This window comes from Ursus americanus, chromosome 7 (assembly GCF_024610735.1).
Source record: "Ursus americanus isolate L20-20 chromosome 7, mUrsAme1.1.p, whole genome shotgun sequence".
Classification (NCBI taxonomy): Eukaryota; Metazoa; Chordata; class Mammalia; order Carnivora; family Ursidae; genus Ursus; species Ursus americanus.
The window spans coordinates 7,360,962-7,386,791 of NC_142133.1; the positions used below are offsets into that span (position 1 = coordinate 7,360,962).

A 25,830-nucleotide genomic window follows, 5' to 3' on the forward strand; every position below is an offset into this window, starting at 1 on the left:
TGTAATGATCCTAAAGAAACCCAGTCGCATTAATCTCTGGGAAAGCGATTGCAGAACATCTTGTTAAGCTTACCCTGCCGGCTTCTTTGCCCTGTCTCGCTGGAGTCTCTTAGTTTCCCTGTGAAGCACAGACGTGCTCAGAGCTTCCCCTGGTGGAAGTTGCTGGCAAAAGGTGTTCTAGCCAAGAAGGGAGAGTCTGGGACTTGCTCCCAGGAATGGGCTCGACGGAGTGTTCAGTTGCCCAAGAACAGAGAGTACATAATGTGACTTGAGGTTCTGATTGAATTTCCTATGAGTTTCTATGTTTTACATAACCTGAATTTTAAAGTCAGATTTGATAAAAGATAACTTATTCCCATCATTATGCCACTTTGTATTTTTCCACTGAATAATGCAAACGAAAAGAGAGAGCGAAGAAGCCTAATTCAACCCTGCCAAGAAGAGGCTGACTTCCCTCTGAGGTTGAACTCCACGTCTATCATTAAGCAGCGATGTGCTTCTCCTGTATTTTAAAAACACGGCAAGAAAAAAAACATGGTGGTGGGAGAGTCTGAACAGCATTTACTCTTTTGATGAGAGGATCTCCAGGCCTGCATGTGCACTTTAAAGGGTTTCTCTCTTTTCTTATTCAAAAAGCAAACTTCCCATATTAATTGCACTTGGATTGTGTTTCTCTAATTTCTGTTAGCCTCTACATCCTAACTGTATCCATGTAAATGTTTCAGGTGATGAAGATTTCCAAGGCAGGTTCTTAAGGAAGGTTTAGAGAACTGACAACAGTCGATTAATAAATGTGGCCACTGTTGATAATTATGCAAAGGATGACAGATTTGTAATTCGTGTCGGTGGTGGGAAAGAAACAACAGAATTTGAAATCTATTTAGAAAATTTTCATCAGCCTAAAACAAAACTTAGCCTTAAACAACGAGGGGAGGGAAGGGAAACAGGTATGCTTTGTCTGGTATACTGTTATTTGTTTCAGGAGACATTATCAGCCCGATAACATTGACTTTTTGCAACAACTAATCATTAGATTTAAATAATTTTATAGTCCGAATCACTCTGAATGCTAAGCAGGCTAGAAATGCCAGAAACGTGTTCTGATGTAAATCTATTTAAATAATTGCCTGAGTAATACACTTTCTATGATTATATACTTATTACATATACAAACACACACACATATACACACAGTTATAGTCAAAGATTAAGCCCACCTAACCATAATGATCCTGTCGATTCAGAAACAGAAGCTGGTCCACGGAGAGCTCCTAGGTCACCGATTCCCACAGACCGTTTGACTCCCTTACTTCTTTCAAAAAAAAAAAAAAATTAAGCATAATGTAAAACAAAGCCACTTAGAAACGCTATCCTCTGTAAGTAGTAAGAAAGGACGATGAAAGCTGTAGAGACATTTTTTAGATTTATACATGTGCACAGAGCCAAGACCAAGGGGTTTGGGTCAGTCAGAATGTCATTGTAATAATAATTTATGGAAGGGCAGCCACCGACGGAAGTAGCAAAGACACCAAAGCTGAAAGAGCCATCCTGAATAAAGTGTTACTTTCCTTTTGAAATCCATCCAGGACACTTTGCAATGACATAGACTCTGGGGCCCGAGAAATCAGGACAGCTTAATCATTTTATCAAAAGCCTGCCATCCCCAGGGGGACCTGCCTGCTGGACATACAGGGTTCAACCCTGCTGCTTCTCAGCAGGGCTCACTCACTCCTCCTTCCAGTTTCTGGAAGGCAGTGACACAATTCCTGAAGATGAGCTTTAACTTTCCTAATCAGCTCAGCTCGTGGGGCTTGCACGAGGGACTCTCTTCTAGCCTGAAGAGGCCATAAGGGACTCCACCATTCTCTACTGGCTGTGTAGGGATGGGGAGGTGGGGGAAGGGGGATCTCTTTTTAAACTGTTGCTTCCTTAACATATGGCCCAAGTAAGAGCAAATCCTCAGAGATGAGAAAACAGCCTATTTCAAAGATCTGATCATCTTATCAATATGGAGTTTGGAGAATATTTGGAGGGGGGAATTCAAAAATACCCTCCACCTAATAGGCAACCTCCTCCCAGATGCTGAGTTCACAGGTTTTACAGGTCATGAGGACTGGCCTTCCCAGGAGCGCGAGCCGCTGAATTCACACGCAGGAATTGTTCTGGAAATTGAGCCACCGTGGGCTGCGTTTAAAGAAGTGCAACTTTCAGGATTCTGAGTTGAACCTATTCTTGCCACTGACTTTCTATATGACCTTGGGCAAATCATTTAACCTGTAGGTGGCTCCGCTACAAGAGTACCCTGATTCTTGGTCTGAGATGCAATTTCAAAATAGAAACTCCATCTTAATTTTTCTTCCCTTTCCACCGCATGATCTCATCATTGCAATGCGGCGGGCTGCTCTCCTGGCACGCTGTGATTGACCTGCCTGAAGGCAGCATTAGGAGCCCCCGTTCCTCCCGCTGGGCTGACACAATGCACTCCTAGCTGGAAGGGGGCTCCCCCGATGCTGGGACATATCGGCTTGCTGTGCACATGCAGCGTGCACGCATGAGCTCCTCCATGGACTAGCCCATGCGCCCCTCACCAGATCACCAAGCAACAGAACCCAAGGGCCTGATGCCAGCTTACTTACTCTGTGCCTCGCCTCCTCAGTGCAAGAGAGCAATAAAGCATGCCAGTTAAAACCTCCTCTTGGGTGGGAAGAGCTCTGAGTTCAAATCCTGCTGCTGCCCTTTACAAGGTATGAGACCTTTATGGACCCCTTGAAACTTCCATGGTCTCTACTCTAATGTGGGGAGAAGAATAGCCCCAATCTCGTGAGTCCTGAGAATTAAAGGACATGCGTGTCAGGTTTCTGGAATGCATGTGGTACTCAATGGCCTCTGACTGTAACAGTTTCCGTCTTCCAAGGGCCCTTTTACACTCAGATCTCAATCCCGAAGGGTCATCAAGACCAAGACTCTCCATCTTCCCTTCTACAGATATGAAAATGCAGCAGTAATACTGGAGAGGTAGCATGAGTCTCTGTTCACTGCTCTTTCTCCTAAATGACTTCTGCTGCCCCTGCCCTGCTTCAGGACTGGTAGGTGACATTTGGTGCATTCTCCACACTCTACCCATCCCCATGGTCACAGGGCTACCTAGGAGCTCAGGCTTCCATTTTATTCTTGCATTTAAGGTCCGCGTGTCAACAAGTGTTTCTGTTTGGTTTGTTTCATTTGAGTTCAGTTGAACACACCTCTGCTGGGATCAGAAATCCTCGCATCTCCACCAGACTGGGAGGTAAAAGATGAGAAAAGGGTGTGGATAGTGCAAACAACGGGCCTAGGATCCCACAGCTACTGAACAATGCAAGGAATTGAACCCAGGCCTGTCTAAATGAAGCATGGTCACCATTGTTTGAGTCAGTGGGAAGACAGACTATACACCCAGATTCTAGATATTGACTGACAAGTAGGGCAGGGTTATACTAAAGCACGGAGAAGGGACCTCAGCCCTACCTGGTTCTACAGGGATGGCTTATGAGCTGAGACTTTGATGGGTGCATGAGAGATCTAGGTGACTAGGAGGAGAGGATCCAGAAGGGGTATTCTGAGCAAGTTGATGGAGGCACCAAATAGCATGGGGGTGAAGAGTGGACAGAACTGCCCACAAGACAGTATTACTTGGTCAGAGGTCCTCAGACTTTGGCATGCACCAGAATCACCTGGAAGGCTTATTAGGACACAGAAACAGCTGGATCTAGAGTTTCCTGCTCAATTGGTCTGGAGTGAGTCCAAGAATTTGCATTTCTATCAAGTTCTTAGGTGATGCTGATGCTGCTGGTCCAGGGACTGCACTTTGAGAGCCTCTGGCCTAGGACATAAAGGTGACAGGCATGCACTTATGTGTTCCCAAGGTAAAGAAATGCGGAAGGTCCCTGTCCCTACTTTACTCTCAATGTCCCCTTTTCTAGCAAGAGCCAGCTGCCTCAGGTTTCCTTCTCTGACTTGAGAGTGAGGGGGGACATTCCCGGCAGGACTGCTGCTCCAGAATGAAGTCTTGGCATGACCTCCCTGGGTGTGCCCCTGAGGATACACCAGGCATTTCTCAGCTCTTGGGGGCACCACAGAACCCAAGCTCCTATCTTTAAATTATAATAAAGAATCCCTGCACTAGTGGAACACACTTGCCTCAGCCTATAATTCAGCAAGTGCAGAAATTTCTTGAATTACTTCAGGAAATGGTACCTGGTGCCACTTTGATGCTCTGGGGTGATAGACTGCACCCTGCCCAAGACACAACCTGGCTCCTGAGTCTCCAGCATTTGGTGTATTGAACTCAAAGGCTTTTAAAACATTTGAAAATCCTTCTAAGAATGCTCTGTAGCAATCAGATCTATTGCTCTTACAATCTTCCATTTCTGGTGCCTCTTTAAACCCACGCACATATTTTCCCTGCATGTTCTGCAACTATTAATTGGTTTAATAATACTCAGTGTGCATAACATTTTTGGAATGATTTTATACATCAAGTACTTGGTTATATTAAATTCTACTTTTTTCCCCAAAATCCAGATTCTCCCAGCTAACAGAACTTAAAGGAGCTATGAAAATTAACAGCTCTTTTCAAAGAAAGTCTTCATCCAGTATCACCCTATTTGTCAATTCTCATTGGCCGTGTGACAAAAATAATCCAATTTTTCCTTTCCTGGAGTATTTCTTTGATTACAATTCTTGGGCTTTATAAAAAATGATTAATACGGTGACTGTTTCCCCACAGGAAATGCAATAACTCACACTGCATTATATAGAAAACAAAATAAAGAAATGGAAACATACAAAACTACGCGATCCTTTAATAAAAGTAGACCCCAGTGGCCCTTATGTTCCACTGAATACTTCCAAAATCTCCAAAGTTCATTAGAGGTCATGTCCAATGGATTGCATTATTTCTTGTGCTCTACCCTACATATCTTTAAATTCAGACTTGACACATTCAGTGTATTTTAGGCTGATAGTAAATTCAAGCTCCATGTTTCCTGACACATTTTCTCGATATAATCACTATAAGTGTGGGCTCACAGTGGGTACTATTTACTTTTGTTGAGAGGTCAACATTAATTGAATAATCATAAATACATGCTTCCTGAGAACTCCTTTAAAACATAAAAAGTCTAGAAGGGTGGTGGCATGGTTCAAAATTTAAAATGCCAATCTAAGTCATGAATTTCAGACATAAATCTTGTGTTTCTGAATTCTATGTTTTGTCCTAGAAATTTCCCCCATGTCTAGAGAAGGATTGACACAATTGCAGGCAATAATGAGATACCTAAAGACAAGGCATGAAATTTTGTGGGTAGAGAAAGCACTAAGCATCAGATCAGCCTCTGAGCTTGAAAACACCCTTACCGGCTATGCCCAAGACAAGCCATTCCCACTCTGAGCCACTGTACTCACCTCCAAAATGGAAATAACATGAAAACAAATCTCACAGGGTTGGGATGTTGTTAAATAAACAAGAAAGTGTGTGTAAAGAGCTTTTAAAAACTAAAGCAAGTTGGGGATCCCTGGCTGTCTCAGTTGATAGAGCATGCGACTCTTGATCTTGGGGTTGTAAGTTTGAGCCCCACATTGGGTATAGAGATTGCTTAAAAATAAAATCTTGGGGCACCTGCGTGGCTCAATGGGTTCAGTGTTTGCCTTCAGCTCAGGTCATGATCCCTGGGATAGGGCCCCACGTGGTGATCCCTGCTCAAAGGGGAGTCTGCTCATCCCTCTCCCTCTGCCTCTCCTCCCGCCCCCCAGCCGCTCATGCTCTCTTGTGCTCTCTCTCTTTCAAATAAATAAATAAAATATTTAAAAAAATAAAATAAAATCTTTTTTTTTTAAAGTAAAGCAATTTATAAATGTAACAGTTTATCACACCCCCCACGGTGTTGAAAATCCAATGTGCTTTAGAAATGCAACACACAAACTAATAGATACTGCTTCGGTTGTTGGCCCAGGACAAAAATTCTAAGTATGAATTCCCACTTTTCCTTAGTCCCTTTCCTACTGCTAAATGGAGATCATCCCATCTTTGTGTCAAATGCAGCATGTGTGCAAATACCTCACGATCATCTTTCACAGGAATTCTTTCCAAGTGAGAAAAAAAGTAATGGGGTCATGGGCTTTCTGAAGTAATACAACCCAGGCTGCCAGTGTGATTTTGATTAGCAAATTCTGTCCCCAGTTTTACTGTATGTGGGTAAGCTGCCGTGTATGATTTTATGCATTTTTTTCTGAAGGAAAAAGAAGGAAACTTAACCATAGGTATTTTAGACCTGTCTGCAAGAAAAGATCCTGAAATTCGCAAGGAGTCGTTTTGCAATAGCCTGCTGCTAATCCATGAGAGGCAATTAATCATAATGCAAATGACAAGCCATGAATTAACAGATAATGCAGCGTGATCACTGCGGTCACAGGTTGTCATCATCCCTGTCACTCTGGTCATCCTCCTCCTCATCTCCATCATCCATGGCCAAAGCAGTAAACTGTGGGGGCACTTGTCTCTTCTGTTTCTGTTCTTAAAAAATCCAAGTCAGGTGAGTATCAGCCCAAGCCACACTGGATTTCAATCCATACTGAGAAAGGTTTCTATAGCTCTCTCTATCCTCTCCTACATTTTTTAAGTCCTGCACTCAAGTATTAAGTCAAATGAGGCTCACACAAAGAGAACACATACAAAAGCATATATGCCTGTTATTAAACTCCGGCGTTATTGATCTGCACATAGTACTTCACATTAATCCAGATGTTGCCTGTTTACTATAGAACCTCAGTAATTCACGTTGGCATTAACAAAGCTCAGAAGTATGGGTATAAAAAAACCTATTTTTTTCCCCAGTAATGTTGATTCAATCTTTAGCAAACTCAGGTTGCTAACAACTTTAGCTACCCTAAAATTAGATTTCATCTGTAAACTATTAGGGTAGATTTCGGAGCAAAACCAGAAATGTTTGCAATACATTCTTCTTTGGCAGGAATCACTCTGCCTGTAAGTTAATTTGGGTGGTATTGCCGTCTAGTTACTTGTGGCTGGATTGGACATAGCAACAAGAGGAACAATTCATATTAGCTTGGTGAATAAGAAATGTTCCGTAGCAATGCTAGAATAACAAATTGGCTGATAAGTAAGCTGGTCTGAATTCCAAGTGTCCACAAAGGTCCGGGAATCAGCACAGCTCCCTCTTTGTCTCATGTCTCTGTGACCTCTAAAAGCTTGCTCACAGGAGATGAATTTGGGAACAGAATTTGATGAATCCGGTTACAAAAAAGTACATCTCTGGCACATAAACTATTTTCGAGTGCTAATTCCAACATGAGTGTTTCAGACATGTAAAGAGAAATTCCATAGAGAAAATGATGCTGTGAACGTCTTCACAGCAAGAGGCTATTTGAATGGAATCTACCATACCCACACACACACGGGTGCACATACATACATGTACACGGACGTGCACACTCACGTTCTCACACACTGGCACAGGCTGAAATCTTGGGCACCAACCCCTGTGGGTGAGTTATAACTTGCTAATGCCTCCAAGACCAGGAGTGGGAGGAAGTGCTTTCTCAAGGTATCCACTATATGGAATGACAAAAAGCCCAAGCTTTGTGGCCAGAGACGTCTGGCTTGGACACACACTGTATATGGTCAGCCAAGTCCCCCAGCCTCTCTGATCCTCAATTCCTTCCTCTGTAAAGTAGTGATAAAACACATACCTCATAAGGTTGTTGCGACGACTCCTGAGATACCGTCCACGGAGCACCCCCAGCCCAGTTGCATATCATTAAGGGAAGCCCGGCAACCTCTGCAGAATGACACACGTAAGAGTCGAGCCAACTTTCCAAGGAATAAGAAGTTAAGAGAAGGGTTAAAAGAATCCAGTTCCACTTCATGTGAAAAACTCAGTCGATAAGGCAAGGAGGCCTGTCACAGCCCAGAGGTCTGAATCTTCACCTTAGTTCGAAACAAGTGCCTACTTCTGTTTGCCCGAGAGCAATGTCTGATATTCTACCAAAGTGTGAGTCACGTGCTATAGAAAGCAAAGAGATTGATTCATTTTTTTTCCCATAGCATTTTGCTGGAGACAGGGTGAACAGAACAACTGACCATCTTTAAGCTAAAATGTGGAGTTATTCTATGCATTCTTCCATCCCCAGGAGTCCAAGTTAACAGAGAAGCCCCATCCTTGTCTCTCCATCCTTTACCTTCTGGATCCCCATGATGCAGATGGAATTTTAGATCTACCGAAGAATTGGTAGGATCCAGCGTGGTGAGCTTCCAACCTTCTTGCCACAGTCCTGTAGCCCTCTTCTCTTCCCGATTACTACTTTATTTTATTTAGTTTGTAATAGGAGTGCCTTGGATCTATCTTAGAACTCCAGCCCTTTTCAATTCTTTATGCTGTTGCTGGCCTTGTACTTACTGTTCTTTTTCTCACCCTTTGGGTACTTTCTTCCAGTTTTCAAAATATTTAGTGGACATCGCAAGTTCTCTATATACTTCCTGTAGTCCACCGTTAAAGCAGCAGCATAGGACAGCAGTGACGCTCTGATTGACTTCAGGAGACTGTCGGACGCTCATTATAACATTTTAGGACATTGTGTAATTTAATCATATTCAGGAAATTTCCTTTTCTACATGGAATGTTCATTTCTACTTGGTTTACCCATATTCTGTCATTTCACAGTACCGCATATAAAATTTTAGGGGAGTAAAAGGAAGAAATTGTGAAGAAAAAGAAAAAGAGGAAGTTTTGCTACCTGGATTCCAACTCACTGGATTTGGAAAAAGATTGGCTTCCCCAAATTGACCAAGATTAATGAAGACCACATATGTTCAAGTGCAAAGTTGACTTCTAATCATCTTCTTTTTAAACATTCGAGATGTAGTAGGTTCAAAAGTGGATCTGAATGTTGGTGTATCGTCCGCTATAGTACGGACCTCACATTGCTTCGAGGTGGAGTCTGGTGTGCCTTATCTGGTCTACATCTGTCCACGGCTTTAATAATTCAGTTCGTTCTGAGTTTGGGGCACGTGTGTTTGTGAAGGTTCTCTTTTGTTCAAAGGGATTTTCTGTGACCCAAATCATAGGTTCTTCCTTTAACTGTGTCCTTCCAGCTCCACAAAGGAGATGTCATAGTTTTATTTATAAGGACTTCCTCACCACTTTTGTTCTGGAAAGTGGAGGTAAATCATTTTATCTTAAAAATTATATTTTCCCAATGTTGTACCGTGATTGGGTCTGATGTCCTCAGGAGCATTTCTCTAAAAAGTGCATATTTTACTGAAAATCATCTAAAATCCAATTGCACTGGGCTATTAATCCTATTTAGGTTAAAGGCATGTTTAATTATCCATTTACTTTATTTCTCGCCAAAGGACTTCGGGACCCTGATTTATCTCACAGAATCATTATCCCAGGTTACTGCTGCCCTGGTACTATTTAAAAGAATCCCAGGAGATCAACTGTAGAAAGAAAGAAAGAAAGAAAGAAAGAAAGAAAGAAAGAAAGAAAGAAAGAAAGAAAGAAAGAAAGAAAGAAAGAAAGAAGAAAGAAGAAAGAAGAAAGAAAGAAAGAAAGAAATATAATTTGTTTTTGGAATTACTGATTCCAAATTCCAGGTGATTGGCTAAATCTCCCGTGAAAAAGAGTAAGAATGAAATATGCATGAAAGAAAATGCTTCTTCCCCATCCCTCTAACTTCCATGAGGGCTGTGGCTCCTAAACACTCCTGGCCTTTGCCCCACCCACAGCCCCTCCTCCTGGAGATGGAGTGAGTTACCTGACTCAACACTGGAGATGTGCCATTGGTGTGGCTGGCCCTATACCTTTTTGGAGCCAAGTCCCCACAGGAAGCATTCGTTCTCCTTGGCTCTCCCCTGTCATTTGTTTTACAGGAGGAGATCCCCAGCAGGAATCCACACCACTTGTGATTGCTGGAGTTCTGTAGTAGGAAACCCACTTTGCTGTACCCCCAAGCCACGTTCTCCAGAATCAGCTTTATGACAAGAAAGGGAATCTAATTATAGACTCCATGAAAGCCCTCTCGTTCCTAATATGCTGCCCAGATCCAAAACACACACATATAATTACTGACCTGCTGGCGCCTTCCTCCTCTCCATTCCTTATTGCCCAGCCAACCAACACACCCCAGGTCTGGACCCAGAGTACTTATCTGTAGTCACTTAGGGGTTATAAATGGTCCCAGCTTTTACAATCCTTACCAACACCTAACCTATATCTCTCCCTTTATTGCTAGAGTATTGAATGAAGGTAAGGTAAGTAAAAAGCACAGTGTTCTCAGCAGAGAAAACATTTGATAAATTCATAATGATGAAACAATGATGATAATGTACATTAACACTCCAGTTACCTGGGACTGTCAATGGATGAGCTGATCCAGATGGCTAGATATTTCTGGAAGCTGTTAAAAAAATAAATTCAGCTGAGTAAATTTAAAGATCTAATTGGCTTTATTGAACAATTCATGAATCAGGCAGCATCCCATCTAGTAAGTGGAAAGGAACTCTGCCAAGCTGTAGAAAAGGAAAGGATTTTAAGGTGGAAAGGGGCCAGAGAAAGAAAATTTTTGGCAAAGAATTCATTGTTTCAGGAAAGATGGCCTTCCCAAGGGGAACCAAAGGGTCTATCAGGTGGGTTATCTAACTAGTGCTGACTAGGTAATTCCATGATGACTGGTTAAAGTTTACATTTCAGGGGGTGGGGTGGAGGTTGAAAGTGCAGTTAGTTGAGGTATTAAGTCTTGGTTTACTGACATGGGGTTTAGCATAATTGACTCCATTTGGGGCCTGCTGTCAGTCTCCTTTTTAACAAATCCTATAGAAAACCTAACAGCAGAAAGCCAGAGTTCAGATCCTGGCTCATTTTTTTTCACCTGAGGGATTTTATAAAAGCTACTCCCCTCTTTAAGACATTCAATTAATATTCAAATGGAGAAAACAGCTAGCCTATTGTAAAGATCTGCTGAGCTAATAAAGATGAAAGGATGTGTTATTATGAGTAGTATTCTAAATACTTGAGAATTAATACCTCAAATTAATAAAACTTTATTTCATTATAATTTAAATCCTAATAAAAATAACTTGACAATTTTTAAAATTTTTCTCATTATAAAACAAGTACATACTTAGAAGAAATTTAGCATGAGAGAAAAAATTAAAATCACTCAGAAATTACACTATTCAGAAATATTTTCCTTTTTTTTTTTAAAGATGTTATTTATTTCTTTGACAAAGAGAGACAGTGAGAGAGGGAACACAAGCAAGGGGAGTGTGAGAGGGAGAAGCAGGCTTCCCACTGAGCAGGGAGCCTGATGTGGGTCTCTATCCCAGGACCCTGGAATCACAACCTGAGCCGAAGGCAGATGCTTAACAGCTGAGCCACTCAGGCGCCCCCAGAAATATATTCTTACCATGACAGCATCACTTTATCTGATTGTTTTAACTGTATGCAGCATCATATACAGTTTTTATCTGGCCTTGTGTTTAGCTAACCCATTTCTCAACTGGAAATGATTTTTCCCTTCCCCTCCCCCTAGTGACATTTGGCAATGTTTAAAGGTATTCTCTTTGCTACGTGTATGTGGGGTAGGGGCATGTTACTGGTACCTAATGAGTAAAAGCAAGAGATGCTGCTAAACATACCACAATGCACAGAACAGTCCCACACAATGAAGAATTATCAAGCCCAAAATGTCAACCGTGCCAAGACTGAGAAACCCTGGCCTAGCCTCATATCCCAAAGGATCAGAGCAGCTTTCCCTCCCCAAGGCAGCCACTGTTATTTGGTTCTGCATAAAAACACCACAGGATATATAATATTTAGAAAGACATTTAGAAAACTGATGAAGAATATACTTGTAAGTCCCCAACTGCCATTTGATCTCCATTGTTCAACTCCAAATCCATAACATTAACACAACGTCATACAAGCATCATTGCAAAAAAGTACCCAAACCATCATCCACCAGGCCGCACATCTGATTAACTACTTTGTGTAAGTAGTTCTTCATTATAATCCCCCAAATATCTAATTCTATCAAAGATTTTTATCCTGACATTTTCATCTTGTTATGTGAAATTTCTAAGAATAGATTTGACATTATTTCCTCTGACAATTTATTCAAACTAAACAAATAACCAATCTCCACCTCCATCCCAGATCCTTTTGTCCTTCTTCCCCTCCCCCGTTCTGAGCCACAATCCACTTGGGCACTTTATTTTCATATTCTGTTTCCATTAGACTGGAAATCCTGATTTGGGGGAAGGGACATCAACCTTTATTTCAAACTATGTAAAGATTAGGAATTAGAAGACCTGAACCCAGTTTTCTTAGAAAACTTTCTTATCGTTAAATAGGTTACTTAATCTCACATCCCATTTGCTTGGATATAAAATGATTGAGTTCCAAGAATGACCCTGATGCCCTCAAAGCATTGCTATAAAGTTCAAATGAAACAATGTGCCTTCAGGTCTTTGACAATTTTGAGCTACCGGCTGCAAAATAATCAAAAGTGAAAACAGTAGGTTTGTAGTCAGGATCTAAGATGGCCCGACGATCTGCATTCCCAGTACTCATGTTCTCATGTAATGCCTTCCTCTGGAGTGGTGGAGCCAAATATATGAAATCAAGTCTAATGATCAGAATATGGCAGCAGAGATGAGATATCACTTTTAAGATGTGGTTAAAAAAACACAATGGCTTCTGTCTTGGATGCTCTCTTGGCTCACTCATTCTGGGGAACACAGTTGTTGTGTGAAGTAGCCTTATGGGAACATCCCCATGAGTGAGTCGGGGCCCTCCAGCAGCTGTGTGAGTGAGCTCGGAAGCAGAGCCTATACCATTGAAGACTTGAGACCAGTGTAGCGCTAGCCAACAACTTTGATTGCCACCTAGAAAGAGACCCTAAACCAGAACAAAGCAGCTAATCCATTCCTGGATTCCTGACCCACTAGGAAATAATAAATCTGTGTTTTTGCCAAATGCTAAGTTTTCATGTTGTTTATTCAAGTGCCAGCTTGAGGTCTCATACCATTCCTCAGCATACTGATGACTTCCGATGGTTTTGACAGATCTCCACCGGAGGCTTAGTTGCCTACTGCTTTCAACTCTTTGGACAGGGCCCTTCCTCCATCCCACAGTCTCTTCTCTTCACCCTGGAGTCACAGAGAGAAGTACGGTCACAGACTCTGGAGGCAGCAAACCTTGGGGGAAGATGTGCGTCCTTCAGCAAGCTTGGTGAGAACTTCAAGTTTCAGATGTGAATTCAGAATTCATATTCTTTGTCACTATCTTAGAACTCTCCATTCCAAACTGTGAAAAGTGAAAAAGAGAAAACTGAAAAAAAAAAAAAGTGAAGACTTAACTAAGCTCTCCTATTCAAATATCAAAGAATGTTCTTAAAAGTGAATCGCTATATAATCCAGTGAATACTATTATTTTTAGGGAAGTTATACATAGAATGGATGAGTATCTTTGGTATATTTTCTTTTTCACGATGTTTGGCAACCACATTGTTTAACAATGTATTTAGCTAAGCACCTTCATTTCTGTAAATTATATTTCAATATATTTGACTTTCTTTGTCTGCATTAAGCATAGCCATGCAATAAGGTATAAATGCTGCATGCCTTTATGTGGACATTACTGATAAGACTTAGAGCCAGTTTAGTCCAGTACATGCTTTTTGTCTTTGTTCCTCAGTTGCTAAGTCAACCCATGGATTAGTCTTTATTTTATGCACATTTATGCTTTGTGTTTTTGGAAATGTCATGAATCCTCAATTATCTGCGTTGCTTTAGTGGACTGTATGAAGAATTTAAAATTTCCTGGAGTTTCTGTGTCTCTTCAACCTGTTCTCAATCAGCTCCCTTTCTCCACCTGGTGATTTCGAACCTATGAATACACATATCTTCACTTTGATATTAGCCATAATAAAATAACAGAAGTAGTGCAAATATGATGGAAATCTGTGCTTATTTAGTATATTCCTGGAAAAAAATTATACAAATACCTCTTCAATGTCGGCTCCATGAGTAGATCCATTTATTAATTCAGCTAATCAAGTTATTTTTTTTTATTTTTTGTTATTATGTTCAATTAGCCAACATATAGTACATCATTAGTTTTTTATCAAGTTTTAAATGCATTTCTGTCCTCTTCCACACCTGTGACATGGTTCATGGGAAAAGAAATGGAGAAGATAATTATGGAATTTGTGTTGGTAGCACTTTTGCCCTAAATTTACAATTGTGGCAGAGGGATGGTTGTGATATGAATTTGAACATGAGTAAAAAATAAGACAGACCTAAGGACTCAGGAGCAGAGATACAGAGGGGTGATTTTTTTTTCAAGTCCTATACCAAATTCTCTGACTTATGTCACTGGGGATCTGATCACTGTATCATAATATTGAACAGGAAAAAAAGGTAAGGCGTTTGGTACTCCCGAACAGAACAGAAGGCAGCTCATTTCCTACCGGCATGGAACTTCTGAAAATTTCAACAATAATGTATATTTGATGAAAGAGATGAGTTTTCGGCCTTTATGCGACTCTGTATTAACATAGCACGCTTGGTACAGTGCCTGTATACTTCAGTGATAAATGGCATCCGTTCAGCTTTTCCAAATGCAGAAGGAAGGATAATTAAAACCAACCATCTTATCTCAGAGATGTGTGAAGATTAATAAAATGATTTCTGTAAAGGTCCCTGAGCTTTTGGAAAGAAGAATACACCATACAACGTATTACTATGTAGTTTAATTTGTAGTTATGTGAGGTAGTTTATAAGCACTTTACATCAGATGAAAAACATAATTAGTGCTACATTAATGCTTCAAAGGTCATTTTATATACAAGGCAATAAATGTAAAATTTGAGAATTTAATCATGAATTAATTTATTGCACAGCATATGTTGTGTATATTAAGAGATAGGTTTTAGAATTTAATTAATAATAAAAATGATAAAATAAGAACCCTGCAGGTGAGCTATTTCGTTTTCTTCAGAGCACAACTAGATGAAAACACTTTGAAGAATCTTTTACTGCTCTCTATTTCTGTGTGAATTCCAAATTAAGGACAGACTTCAGCAGACAATAGAGTCAAATGTGGATGAGAACTTGCTGCAACTTTTAATCTAGTTGCAGTGGACCAGTTGGATTGGATTGGGTTGGATTGGATTGGATTGGATTGGATTGGATTGGATTGGATTGGAGAGAAGGTGGAGGTGAACAGATCAGATTGGCCTGATGCAGTGGTTGACACAAGTAATAGGGCCTGGACTTGGATGGTGATGGTGAAAACGGAAAGCAGGGACCAGAAGAAGAAATATTATTAAAGAATAGCCAGGTCTTGTAACTGATAGCACAGAAGAGGAAGAGGTCTTTTTGCTGTAGAGACACTGCCGATACAAAGGTCTGGGTCTGGAACAGGGCCTTCTTAGTGCATTGGGGCTCTATAATAAAGCACCACAGACAATTGGCTTACAAACAGCAAACATGTCTTTCTCACAGTTGGGGAGACTGAGAAGTCCAGGATGGTGGTGCCAACAGATTTGGTATTTAGCGAGGGCTTCCTGGTTCATAAATGGGGCCTTCTGGTTGTGACCTTAATATGGCAGAAGGGGCTAGGGAGCTCTGCAGGGCCTTTTTCATAATTGTACTAACAGTATCCACCAGGGCTCCACCCTCATGACTTAATACTCCCTAAAGGCCCCACCTCCTAATACCATCACACTGGGCGTTCGGTTTCAACATTTGGGGGAGGGAACATTCAAACTGTAGCAATTCTATCCCTGGCCCCTCAGAATTCATGTTCTGCTCCCATGTCATCAGCTCAAAAATCTAAGTCCAAGGTGTCATCTAAATAAGACATAGGTAAGACTCCAGTCGTAAAACTTTGGCTTCCAACATGTTATGTGCTTCCAAAATACAATGGTGGGACAGGCATAGGAAAGATAAACCCATTCTAAAGGGAAGAAATAGAAAAGAAAAATGAGTAATGGGCCCAAGGTAAGTCCAAAACCTACAGGCCAAACGTGAAACCCGTCACAAGAACAGTCCTCCTTCGTTCAATGCCCAGCCTCTGGACCTACCAGTGTGGGAGCTGGGTCGCCAAGGCTCAGGGAAGTTCTGTCCCCATGACTTTACTGGGAGCAGCCCACACAGCCACAGTCAAGCAGTGTAGTGTCTACATCTCTCCCAGGCAAAAATCACATGCCTTGACTCTACAGGTCTGGGTAGGGTTGGCCCTGTCTTCCAATCGGCTGGCTTTGCCTTAGTGGAGGCTCCCTGCAGTAGCCCTACACCCACAGCAGCCCTCTGCCTGGGTGGCATACCTTCCAGTTGGGGCAGCCTTGGGTGGCTCCAGCCTGCTCCATCCTTTATCCCCGTGCTTTGCCGACCTCAGTGCATGCCTCCCTGGGAGCCTGCTGGAGTCACACCTGAGGCAGCTGAGGAGCACACAGAGGGAGCTTCCCCTTTGAAATTGTTCTGATCCCCAGGCCCTTGGATCTAGCCTGAGATGGGAGAGGCAGCTCCTGATCTCTGAATTGCCTAGGGGGTCATTCTTCTATTGTCTTGGACAACAAAAATTGGTCCTGGTTTGTTTAGATGGCTGACTAATCTCCCTGTTGTTTAATCTAGCTTCTGTTGAGATGGCCCGTCCATACTCAGATCCTCATTAAATTTGGCCACCCCCTTTCTGTACTTTCCCAAGCAAGATTTTCATGCCATTCAATATGGTTAGGCTGAGAACTTTCAAACTCATATTCTGTTTCCTTTTTGGTGAACAATTTCATCTTTAAATCGTTTCTCTCTTGTTATATTTTACTATAGGCATTCAAGAGAACCCAAGTTGTACCTTCAGCAATTTGCTCAAATATTTTCTCAGCCAAATACCCAATTTTATTGCTCACAAGTTCTACTTTCCAGAAAACACTAGGATATGAACATAATTCAGCCAAGTTCCTTGCCACTTTTTAATAAGGATTGCCTTTCCTTCAGTTTTCAGTAACATTTTCCTCATTTCTGTCTACATCCTCATCAGAATGGCCTGTACCATCCATATTTCCACCAACATTCTGTTCAAGAGCACTTAGGTCTTCTCTAAGAACATTGCATCTTTTTCTAGAATGCACCTCCAAACTCTCCTAGCTTCTATGCATTATCCAATTACAAATTCCAACTACTTCTACATTTTTAGGTATGTGTGACAGCAGCACCCCTGCATCTCAATACCAGTTTTCTGTATTAGTCAGGGTTCTCCAGAGAAACAGAAGCAATGATGATAGATAGATAGATAGATAGATAGATACATACATACATACATACATACATACATACATAGTTTCGAGAAAATTTATTATAAGGAATTGGCTCACATGGTTAGAGGATGAGAAATCCCATGATCAGCAATCTGCAAGTTAGAGAACCAGGAAAGACAGTACTATAATTCAGTCCAAGGCTGAAGGCATGAGGATTGGGGTGCTGATGGTATAAGCTAGGATCCGAGTTTGGAGAACTGAGAGCTGGTGTCTGTGGGCTGGGGAAGATGGATGTCTCAATTCCAACAGAAAGAGAATATACTAGTCCTGCCTTTGCCTTTTCATTCCATCCAGGCCCTCAAGGGGTTGGATGATACTCACCCATATTGGGGAGGCCCATCTGCTTTACTCAGTTCACCAATAAAATGCTAATTCCTTCAGGAGATACCCCGGAATGCATACCCAGCAATGATGTTTTACCAGCTATCTGGGCATCTCTGACCCAGGCAAGTTGACACAAGTGCTATTTAAAAGAACTTTCTGTAATGATGGAAATGTTCTGTATTTTCACTTTCCAATACGGCAGCCACTAGGCACATGAGGCTATTGAACCCTTGAAATGTACTATTGTAACTGAGGGGGGCTGAACTTTAGTTATATTTCATTTTAATTGATTTAAGCTTAAAATTAAAAAGTCCCATGTGGCTAATGGCGATCATATTGGTCAGTACAAATCGAAAATAAATTAATAGCACCAGAAATGCCATTAGTTGGAATAGAGAAGCCAGGGCCAAAAGTTTGCTTGGGAACTGGTGGGGAGCACAGATGGCCCATGAGTATAACACAGAAGAAAAAAAAAAATATTGTAAGATCACATGGTGGAAAAGTAGGGAAGAACTACAAATGAGCCTTTAAAAAAATGTATGTGAAATCCCTATTATTCTTAGTGTCCTTCAGGGTTCGTTGTTTGCAGTTTCTTTTTCTTTGTATGTGCCATTTCTCTGGTATATCTTCCATTCAGACCACCTATTGACAGCCAAACACACTATCCCAGAGGTCATGTGAGGGAGGAAGAAATTTAGACCTTGTAAAAGCAAGTAGATACTAAAACATCAGGGGCAGAATTTCTCGAAGTGAGTCTATCCCACTTCTGTTAGGTCCTCATACCAATATTTATTAAAGGCACATGACTTCACTATATGAGCCCGGGATCACACGATACAGTCAGAGCTGATATATGGAATACAATTCAGAGAACAGTAATAGAGGTTTTTCACAATTGCAATAATAGCTCATAAAGGGACAGACGTATTTGGTGTAAGAAATGTCTTAAGTTACAGCTACTAACTTAACAGAATCAAAGTATAACTTTCTTCTCTTCCCCTGCTTCCAGATTTTCAACATTTCCTTGAGGTTAATATATAATTAAACAGCTTACTATCTACCAGAAGTTTGCTTTTTTTTTTTTTTTTTTTTCACTTTAGCTGCTTTCCTGGGAATAAATAAAACATGCCCCGGATTGTTCCAAAATTGCAAGTTCTATAGGCATGATAAAAATGAATGTGCATAATGGGAAATTTTCAAGGATTTTTTTTTAAATCTCCATGGATTTTATAAAGGTACAAAATATTATATCTGCACACATGGTAGCAATTTATTTATACCATGAGTATGTTTGTACAAAAGTTGATTACTTCTGTAGTTATTGCTTCTGGTTGGCAAACAACTTCCAAAACCGGCCTATCTTATCAGCGTGCTGTTATATGTAACCATAATAATGAAACAGTTTACCAAGTGTATCCCAGAGGCATGAGCTTTCATCTTGTACGTGAGCAAGGCTTTATCATGATGCGATATGACGATAGAAGGCCCTTTGCAGCTTCAGTATTCTACGAGTCTATAAGGTTCAGTGAAGGAGAATGCCACACATTGCTTATTAGATTGTTTTTCAAGTCACAGTTACAAAAACAAAAATGTCTCTTAGATTTGTTTCTACACTTTTCCTGGTGATGATGCAAAGGTACGATGGGTTCAATTCCCCCTGTGCTCCTAGAGTGATATATCCCACTAATGAAGTAGTTTCCATACTATAGAATTATCTGGGCTGCAGGGAGAGAGGGGGACACACTTCAGGTAGATCTCAAAGCTTCCCTGCTTTTGCCTTGACCCAAACAGTTCGGTTTGTATGTTTCATCTATTGACACTCTTTGTGAGATCCCGTTATAAAAGTGCTTCTATTATTAAAGTCAAAGAACAAAAAGAAACCCTATAATGCAAATACGCACACACATACACTACACACATGTACATATACGCACTACACATATACACACAAGCATGCACACTCAGCATGCATCTGGGCGGATTTTTTCCTCCCATTTATTCTTCCAGATCCACTCCTTTCCCATCTCTACCCTACCCTGTGCTCCATGAGACTAGTTTTTAGAGACAAGTCTTGAGCTTCCCTGTGTGTTGCCCCAGCGTCCACATAGGTTTAGGCCAGGGGAGGCCGTGTAAAAAGCTTTAGAGCAGGAGAGCAGGTATTTCTTTCTCCATCTCCCTCCCTGCAGAGTTCCAGGGGATGGCTATGTCCTCTCCAGGAGAGGAGAACTGTCCTCTCCAAGTCACTAAGTGCCACCTTTCCTGGTTCCATCAGGCCTTGTGTCAGGATAGTGGACTACCCTTCACAATCCCCTAAACCCTGACCACAACTCTTGTAAAGAACAGTTCATTAAACTCCTCTCAAGTGACCCAGGTTGAGAGTGTCATTTGTTTCCTGAAGGGATCCTAAATAATAAACATATTACACTTGTGTACATACACTTATAGGCATATGTAAGCGTGTGCGCATGCTCATGCACACACACACACACACACACACACACACACACACACAGGAAGTCCACACCTCCAAGCAAACTACTGCAATATCAACATCACAGTAAAAAATTCATGTACTGTTTAAAAAAGAGAAAATACTCATCAAACCTATGTTTACTTTCTCTAAATGTATATTTTTTTCCTGGAATTACATAGAAAACTCACTTTTACAGAGATGCAGTGTTTTTTTTTTTTAATACAAGAATATGAGTTTATTTAATGCTTCAGACTTTTTTTTTTTAATTATTCTCTTAAAATTTGGATTGGACATTTCCTTCAAATCAGTAATAACACTTCTACTAAAATATTTTTGGAAAATGCTCAAGTGCACAAAAATGTATGTTTAAGGACGTATGTAATAGAGGAAACAGGCATACAGTATAAAATAAGAAAAATTGGGAGAATTCCTAATGGCAACCATTAGGGAAACCCATTTTTTTATACTATGTAACAGTATAGAAAGAATGCAAAAAATAAGAATATAATCAAATAAAAAGAGGTTGAAATCAAGTTGAATTAATAACAATGCATATGGTATTATTCCCCTTTGCTAAAAAAAAAATCCCTCGGGTCTGGGTGTATTATAAATGTTAAGTGGTGTGGGTGGTTCTGCAGGGTGTTTTGAGTAGATGTCTCTGCACAGTGGAGGGAGCGCCCAGGGGCCAGTGGTGACTGGGGACCGCGTACAGTTATCAAAGGGTGAGGAGAGCCAAAATTATTGGAAAATAAATCCATAGATGAATCCAAACCATATATTTCTAAACAGTACTTTTTCACCTCTTAATCTTTGAGTGTAACGAATATGAACAAGTATGGACACCTTTATTCATCCACGCCTATCGTTAGAATTGCATACGTAGACACTTTTCCCGGTCTTCTCTTATTTTTTGCAGTCCTATGTGTTGGTAACTCATGTCACCCAAAGCTCCTATAGGTGTTTTTACTAACCTTTGGATGGGAAGGTAAATTTCCTAAATTATCTGACTAATTTTACATAGTTTAAACTTCATATTTTTTAATCCAGTTACAACTACTTTCTCTTTATAAGCAATTATTAGCCAAATTTAGGGATTACCACTCAATGGTAGGTTTATGGAAAAAGTAAAAATTCACAGTAATAACTTGATGTGGAATCATCCTGATAAGTTTTTCTCTCTTCTTTGTTTAATTTCCCAATGTTTTAAAATTTTCCAAAAAATTCTTCCAATAGAAGAGCAAACAGAAAAAAATAGCTAATCTTTCATTGGGTTTGTTTGTTTACATATTCTTTATGTAAAGTGCTCTATGAATGCTACTGAATTATCTTATAAGGTGAAAATATGCTTTGCTATGAAGAAATGAAAATATCAAGGCAACATAATTTAGAAAACAAAAAAGCAAATAATATTGCTTAAATCTTGCAAGGAAATAACTTAATATAACAGCAGTTATCAAAATGTAAGCTAGTTTAAAATATTTATTTTAAGCTTATTTGTTTTTTGATATTTCACATCAAGTTAGTGTCGTTACAAAGTTATAGTATATAGCTGTATTTACAGTGTATAGTAGAATATAAAGTTAATACAGTTAAATTTCTGTAATAGATCAGCATTGGCATGATTGTTTCAATATAAGCTAAAGCATGCAGAAGCATGAAAACAAATAGACATAAATGTAAATGGAAAACTGACTGGCGTACATTCACAGAAAACACAAAAAAAGTTGATGAAAAGTCTGACAGGTAAAAGCTTAAAAATGCTTAAAATTTTGAAAAACTTTTCCATGGTTCTTGAAAATAGCCCCTATGTAAAATTTAAAACTTGATTGCAAAATATTTTTTTATATTTATCAGTGAATTTTCTGGTAAGTCATTTACTTTGAATCTCTGAGTGATTATGCAGGACTCAAGACAGATAAGAAGAGGAAACTAGGCAGGAGCCACATGATAATAGACCTTGTATATTATCCTAAGCCATTTGCTACAGGGAGCGTTATTGTAGGGTTTTGTAAGTAAATGCTTTAGGTTATCTGATGTGCATTTTGGAATGATTCTTTTAGCACTGAGGGGAAGAAAGATGAGATCAACCTCCACATCGAAGAAGCCAAGGTAGTTAGAAAACTATGAAGATAATCCAGCGGAAGGGGGAAAAAATGGACACAGCTGAATGAGCTAGAATCAATAATATTTGAATACTAGGTATATAGGCAAACGAGCCTGATATAACTCCCAATTTTAAGAAACTTGTGGGTAGCAAAAGAACCTCCTTTGTCCTTTAGGAGGTCACTTTCCATTATCCTTTGCGTATCAATCTCTCCAATTGAGACCAAGAATGTATGGTGAGGCCAGTTATCAAGGTGAAGGTCACCTTAATATAGTCAGGCTTTGGCTCCTGGTCCTTTGGCTGGAGGAGAGAATCCTGATTTTCTGTCTCACCGTGACCACTTGTCTAAACCCACTGAGAGACAGCGATCGCCAGGAAATAACTGCAAAGCAGAGGCGTGACTGGCGGGGTAGACATGTGGTCTCACATTTTAGCTCAGGAAATATGGTTCCTGAAAGTCAAGCAAGGTAGGCAGGTGCAGAAAGCACAGAATCTCTAGAAGTAGTTCACACTATTTTGGTCTCCGACAACACAAATTTATTAGGAAATCAAACAGCAGGTGGGAAGAGGTCCCCCAACAGTAGTGGAGAGCTGCGTCAGAGGGATGCCTGCTGAAATGGGAGATTGGAGTAGAGCCTCATACATCCAGCAGGCTTCTAGTGCACGCCCGAGGAGGGCTGGTCATCACACGGTGCATGGAGAGGGCAGCCGAGAAAAATCGACCTTGGAAATAAATATGGCTGGGTGGATTATCCCATCTTTCAGCATGATTAAATCTAAAAAACTGAGAAATAACATTAGTGAGACAGAACAAAACAAACAAAAATGCCCAACTTACTTGAAGAATAAGGGAAACAGGGAAGCATTGAGAGGAAGTTCCCTAAAAACGACACGGGGCAGCAACTAGAAGAAAATTTTGAGACAAATCCTCAAGAGAAAGCAAGACAGGTGTCTATTAATCAGAAACACTGGACAGTGAGGAGGGAGCAGGTTAAGATAAATAAGCAACAAGAGTTGATAAAATAAAAAACATGAAGAAGGAAAGGGATTCTATGAAGAAGACTAACAAGGAAAATAAAACTGCAAACTAAAATAAAATCCAGATTGAATACAATAAGGAACAGAACCCATAAGGTAGGAATCTAATCAGTGATGGGACAAATTTGAGAAGCTTTTCCAAAGCCTAAGAAAAGTTTAAAGAGTGCCTGATTAGTACAGAGATCATTTCTATTCTTGAAGAGGAGATGAAAGCAAATAGATCAGAAGCAATAATCAAAGAGATGAAAGTCCTCGCTAGGCAGATTTACAGTTGCTCACCTTATTGCAGGCAAAATTAATTAAAAATATTTCCACAGGTGGTATTCCTGAACAGAAAGAATTTAAAACAGACCATTTGCCTTCACTCTGAAAATTAGAGCAGTAAAACAATAAGGGTAATATGAATACTGGGAACGTATTACATGTATTGATATCTTCACATTGTGCTAGCGATTATGTGCGTTTATTCATTTAATCACGTTATTATTCCTGTTTTACAGACAAGGAAACTGAGCCTCAGAAAGGGCAAGGAACTTGACAAAGATCACACAGGTAGCGAGCATCAGGAGTGAATTACAAAGCTAAGTCCTGTAACTATGGCTTTATATATTGAAGAATATTTTTTAAAAACTAAACATAGAAAACCTTGCAGAATATAAGACAGAACAGACATCTTCAGAATAGTGAAGGAGATAACACAGCAGACACAATGCATGTGTTCTGATACAACGAGCAAGCCCCCAGACACACATTCACAAAACAAAGCACAAAGATGACACAAGTCAAATCGAATATAACATTGTAATAATAAATATCAATCAGTTGTCTTTAGAACAGATAGAAAGCCTTTATTAGGCAAAACCCGAATTCCAACAACATATTCTTTAGGAAAAATACACCAAATACAGAGAGATGCGGGGGGGGGGGGGGCAGGGCAGAGGATAGGAAAAAATAGTCTAACAAGAGCAGTACATGGAAATCAGGAATTGCAACACGAACATCGAAGAAAACCAAATTCAACATAAAAAACGTAAAAGAGGCAAAGGATAATGCTTTATAAAAAATACAATTCTCGAAAGAGATATCATTCCTATAAGCTTGTAGCTTCTTTTTTCATTTTGAATTTTTAAAAATTTGTAACTGAGTATGTATGTCCTCTGTGACTCTCTAAAATAAAATTTTATGTTTTAAAAAAGGTTTTATCTGTTTATTTGTCAGAAAGAGAGAGAGCGAGTGCACAAGCGGGGAGGGGGGGCGGCAGGAAGAGGCAGGGGGAGAAGCAGGCTCCCCGCTGAGCAAGGAGACCGATGCAGGACTCGATCCCAGGACCCTGGGATCATGACCTGAGCTGAAGGCAGCCTGAGTCACCCAGGCATCCCTAAAATATAATTTTACGTGTAAAAAGAATAACATTAAGAAAAGTATTTATTGAAATGTGTGAAATAAAATCAAGGCAGTATTAAGAAGTAAAACCAAAACTACCTGTGCTTTTAATAGGAAAAGAACTAATAAAAGTAAATGTATCAAATGCTTAACTACAGAACTGATAAAAATTATAACAAAAACTCAGAAGAAAGCGTGATGAAAGAATTAAGAAATATAAAAAAGTGAATTAGTAAGTTAGAAAAGAAATGAACAGATAAATAGATCCAAGCACTAGCTATCTGCAAATGATAATGAACTTAATACAGCTATAATGCATCTAGCAAAAATGGTAGATAAACAATGAAAGTACCTAGATGTACTCTAGGTACTACCGTAACGAAAATAGAAATACTATCACAGACTCCAGTGAACTTTTTTCAAGTATTAAGCTATACTTCAATCAACTCTATGCTAATGACTTTTTAAATATGGCTTGGAAGCACAGTATCCAATATATAATAACCAAAATGGACTCATACAAAACCGATTCCATATATTAGTTATTGTGAAAGAAAAGGAATTTAAAGGTTATGTCCACAAACAAGGAGTGGCCCCGATACTTTCTATAGTTCAATTCTTTCAGAACGTCAAAGTAAAAAAAAAAAAAAAAAAAAATCTTATTTTTTTTTTCAAATGTGCACAACACATAGAAAATAATGGTTATTTTCACAAGTAATCTTGATACCAATATCTGACAGAGGTAGTGACCGAAATAAAACGCAGAACTCTTAAAGAAAATACTAGCAGATCGAACTCGCCAGTATATTATGAGGACAATAGTCAGTGACCAGCTTTGCGCAGGAATGCATAAGGCTTTCACATTGGAAAATAAAAATATGTGGCATATTGCATTAATAGTAAAAAAAAAAAAAGGTCCTTTTTAAGCAGTGTAACTATGTGGCAGCAAGATATCTGGATGAGAATGGGAACTGTAGCCTTCCTCCCCAGAATCACTCACACACACATGCACACAGAATGGGATCCACGATGTCAAGGCTTTCTTTCAAGACTTGTGAAAATTGATAGATTTCATTAGCTGTTCTTGATTTTTAAAACAACACCGATTTACTAATAAAAGTACACCACCTTA

At 39.9% G+C, this 25,830-nt stretch overlaps 1 protein-coding gene across 12 annotated transcripts in view; it reads right to left on the reverse strand.

The window, feature by feature from the left end:
- The window catches only part of TMEM182 (transmembrane protein 182), a 264,818-nt gene that overhangs the window by 68,657 nt on the left and 170,331 nt on the right, over positions 1-25,830 (reverse strand). For 2 of the 12 annotated variants that reach the window (XR_015725105.1, XM_087863236.1), the window contains one exon: positions 7,747-7,835. The exons of 2 other annotated variants lie outside the window; for them this stretch is intronic. Coding sequence is in view for 3 of the 10 variants with exons in the window: in XM_087863236.1 (XP_087719362.1) it covers positions 7,747-7,835 (89 nt within the window). In the remaining 7 variants the exon portion in view is untranslated. Of the gene's footprint in view, positions 1-1,217; positions 7,836-10,404; positions 10,456-12,741; positions 13,389-25,830 lie in introns of those variants that run through there. 8 more of the 12 variants (XM_087863240.1, XR_015725108.1, XR_015725106.1 and 5 more) reach the window with 8 other exon arrangements.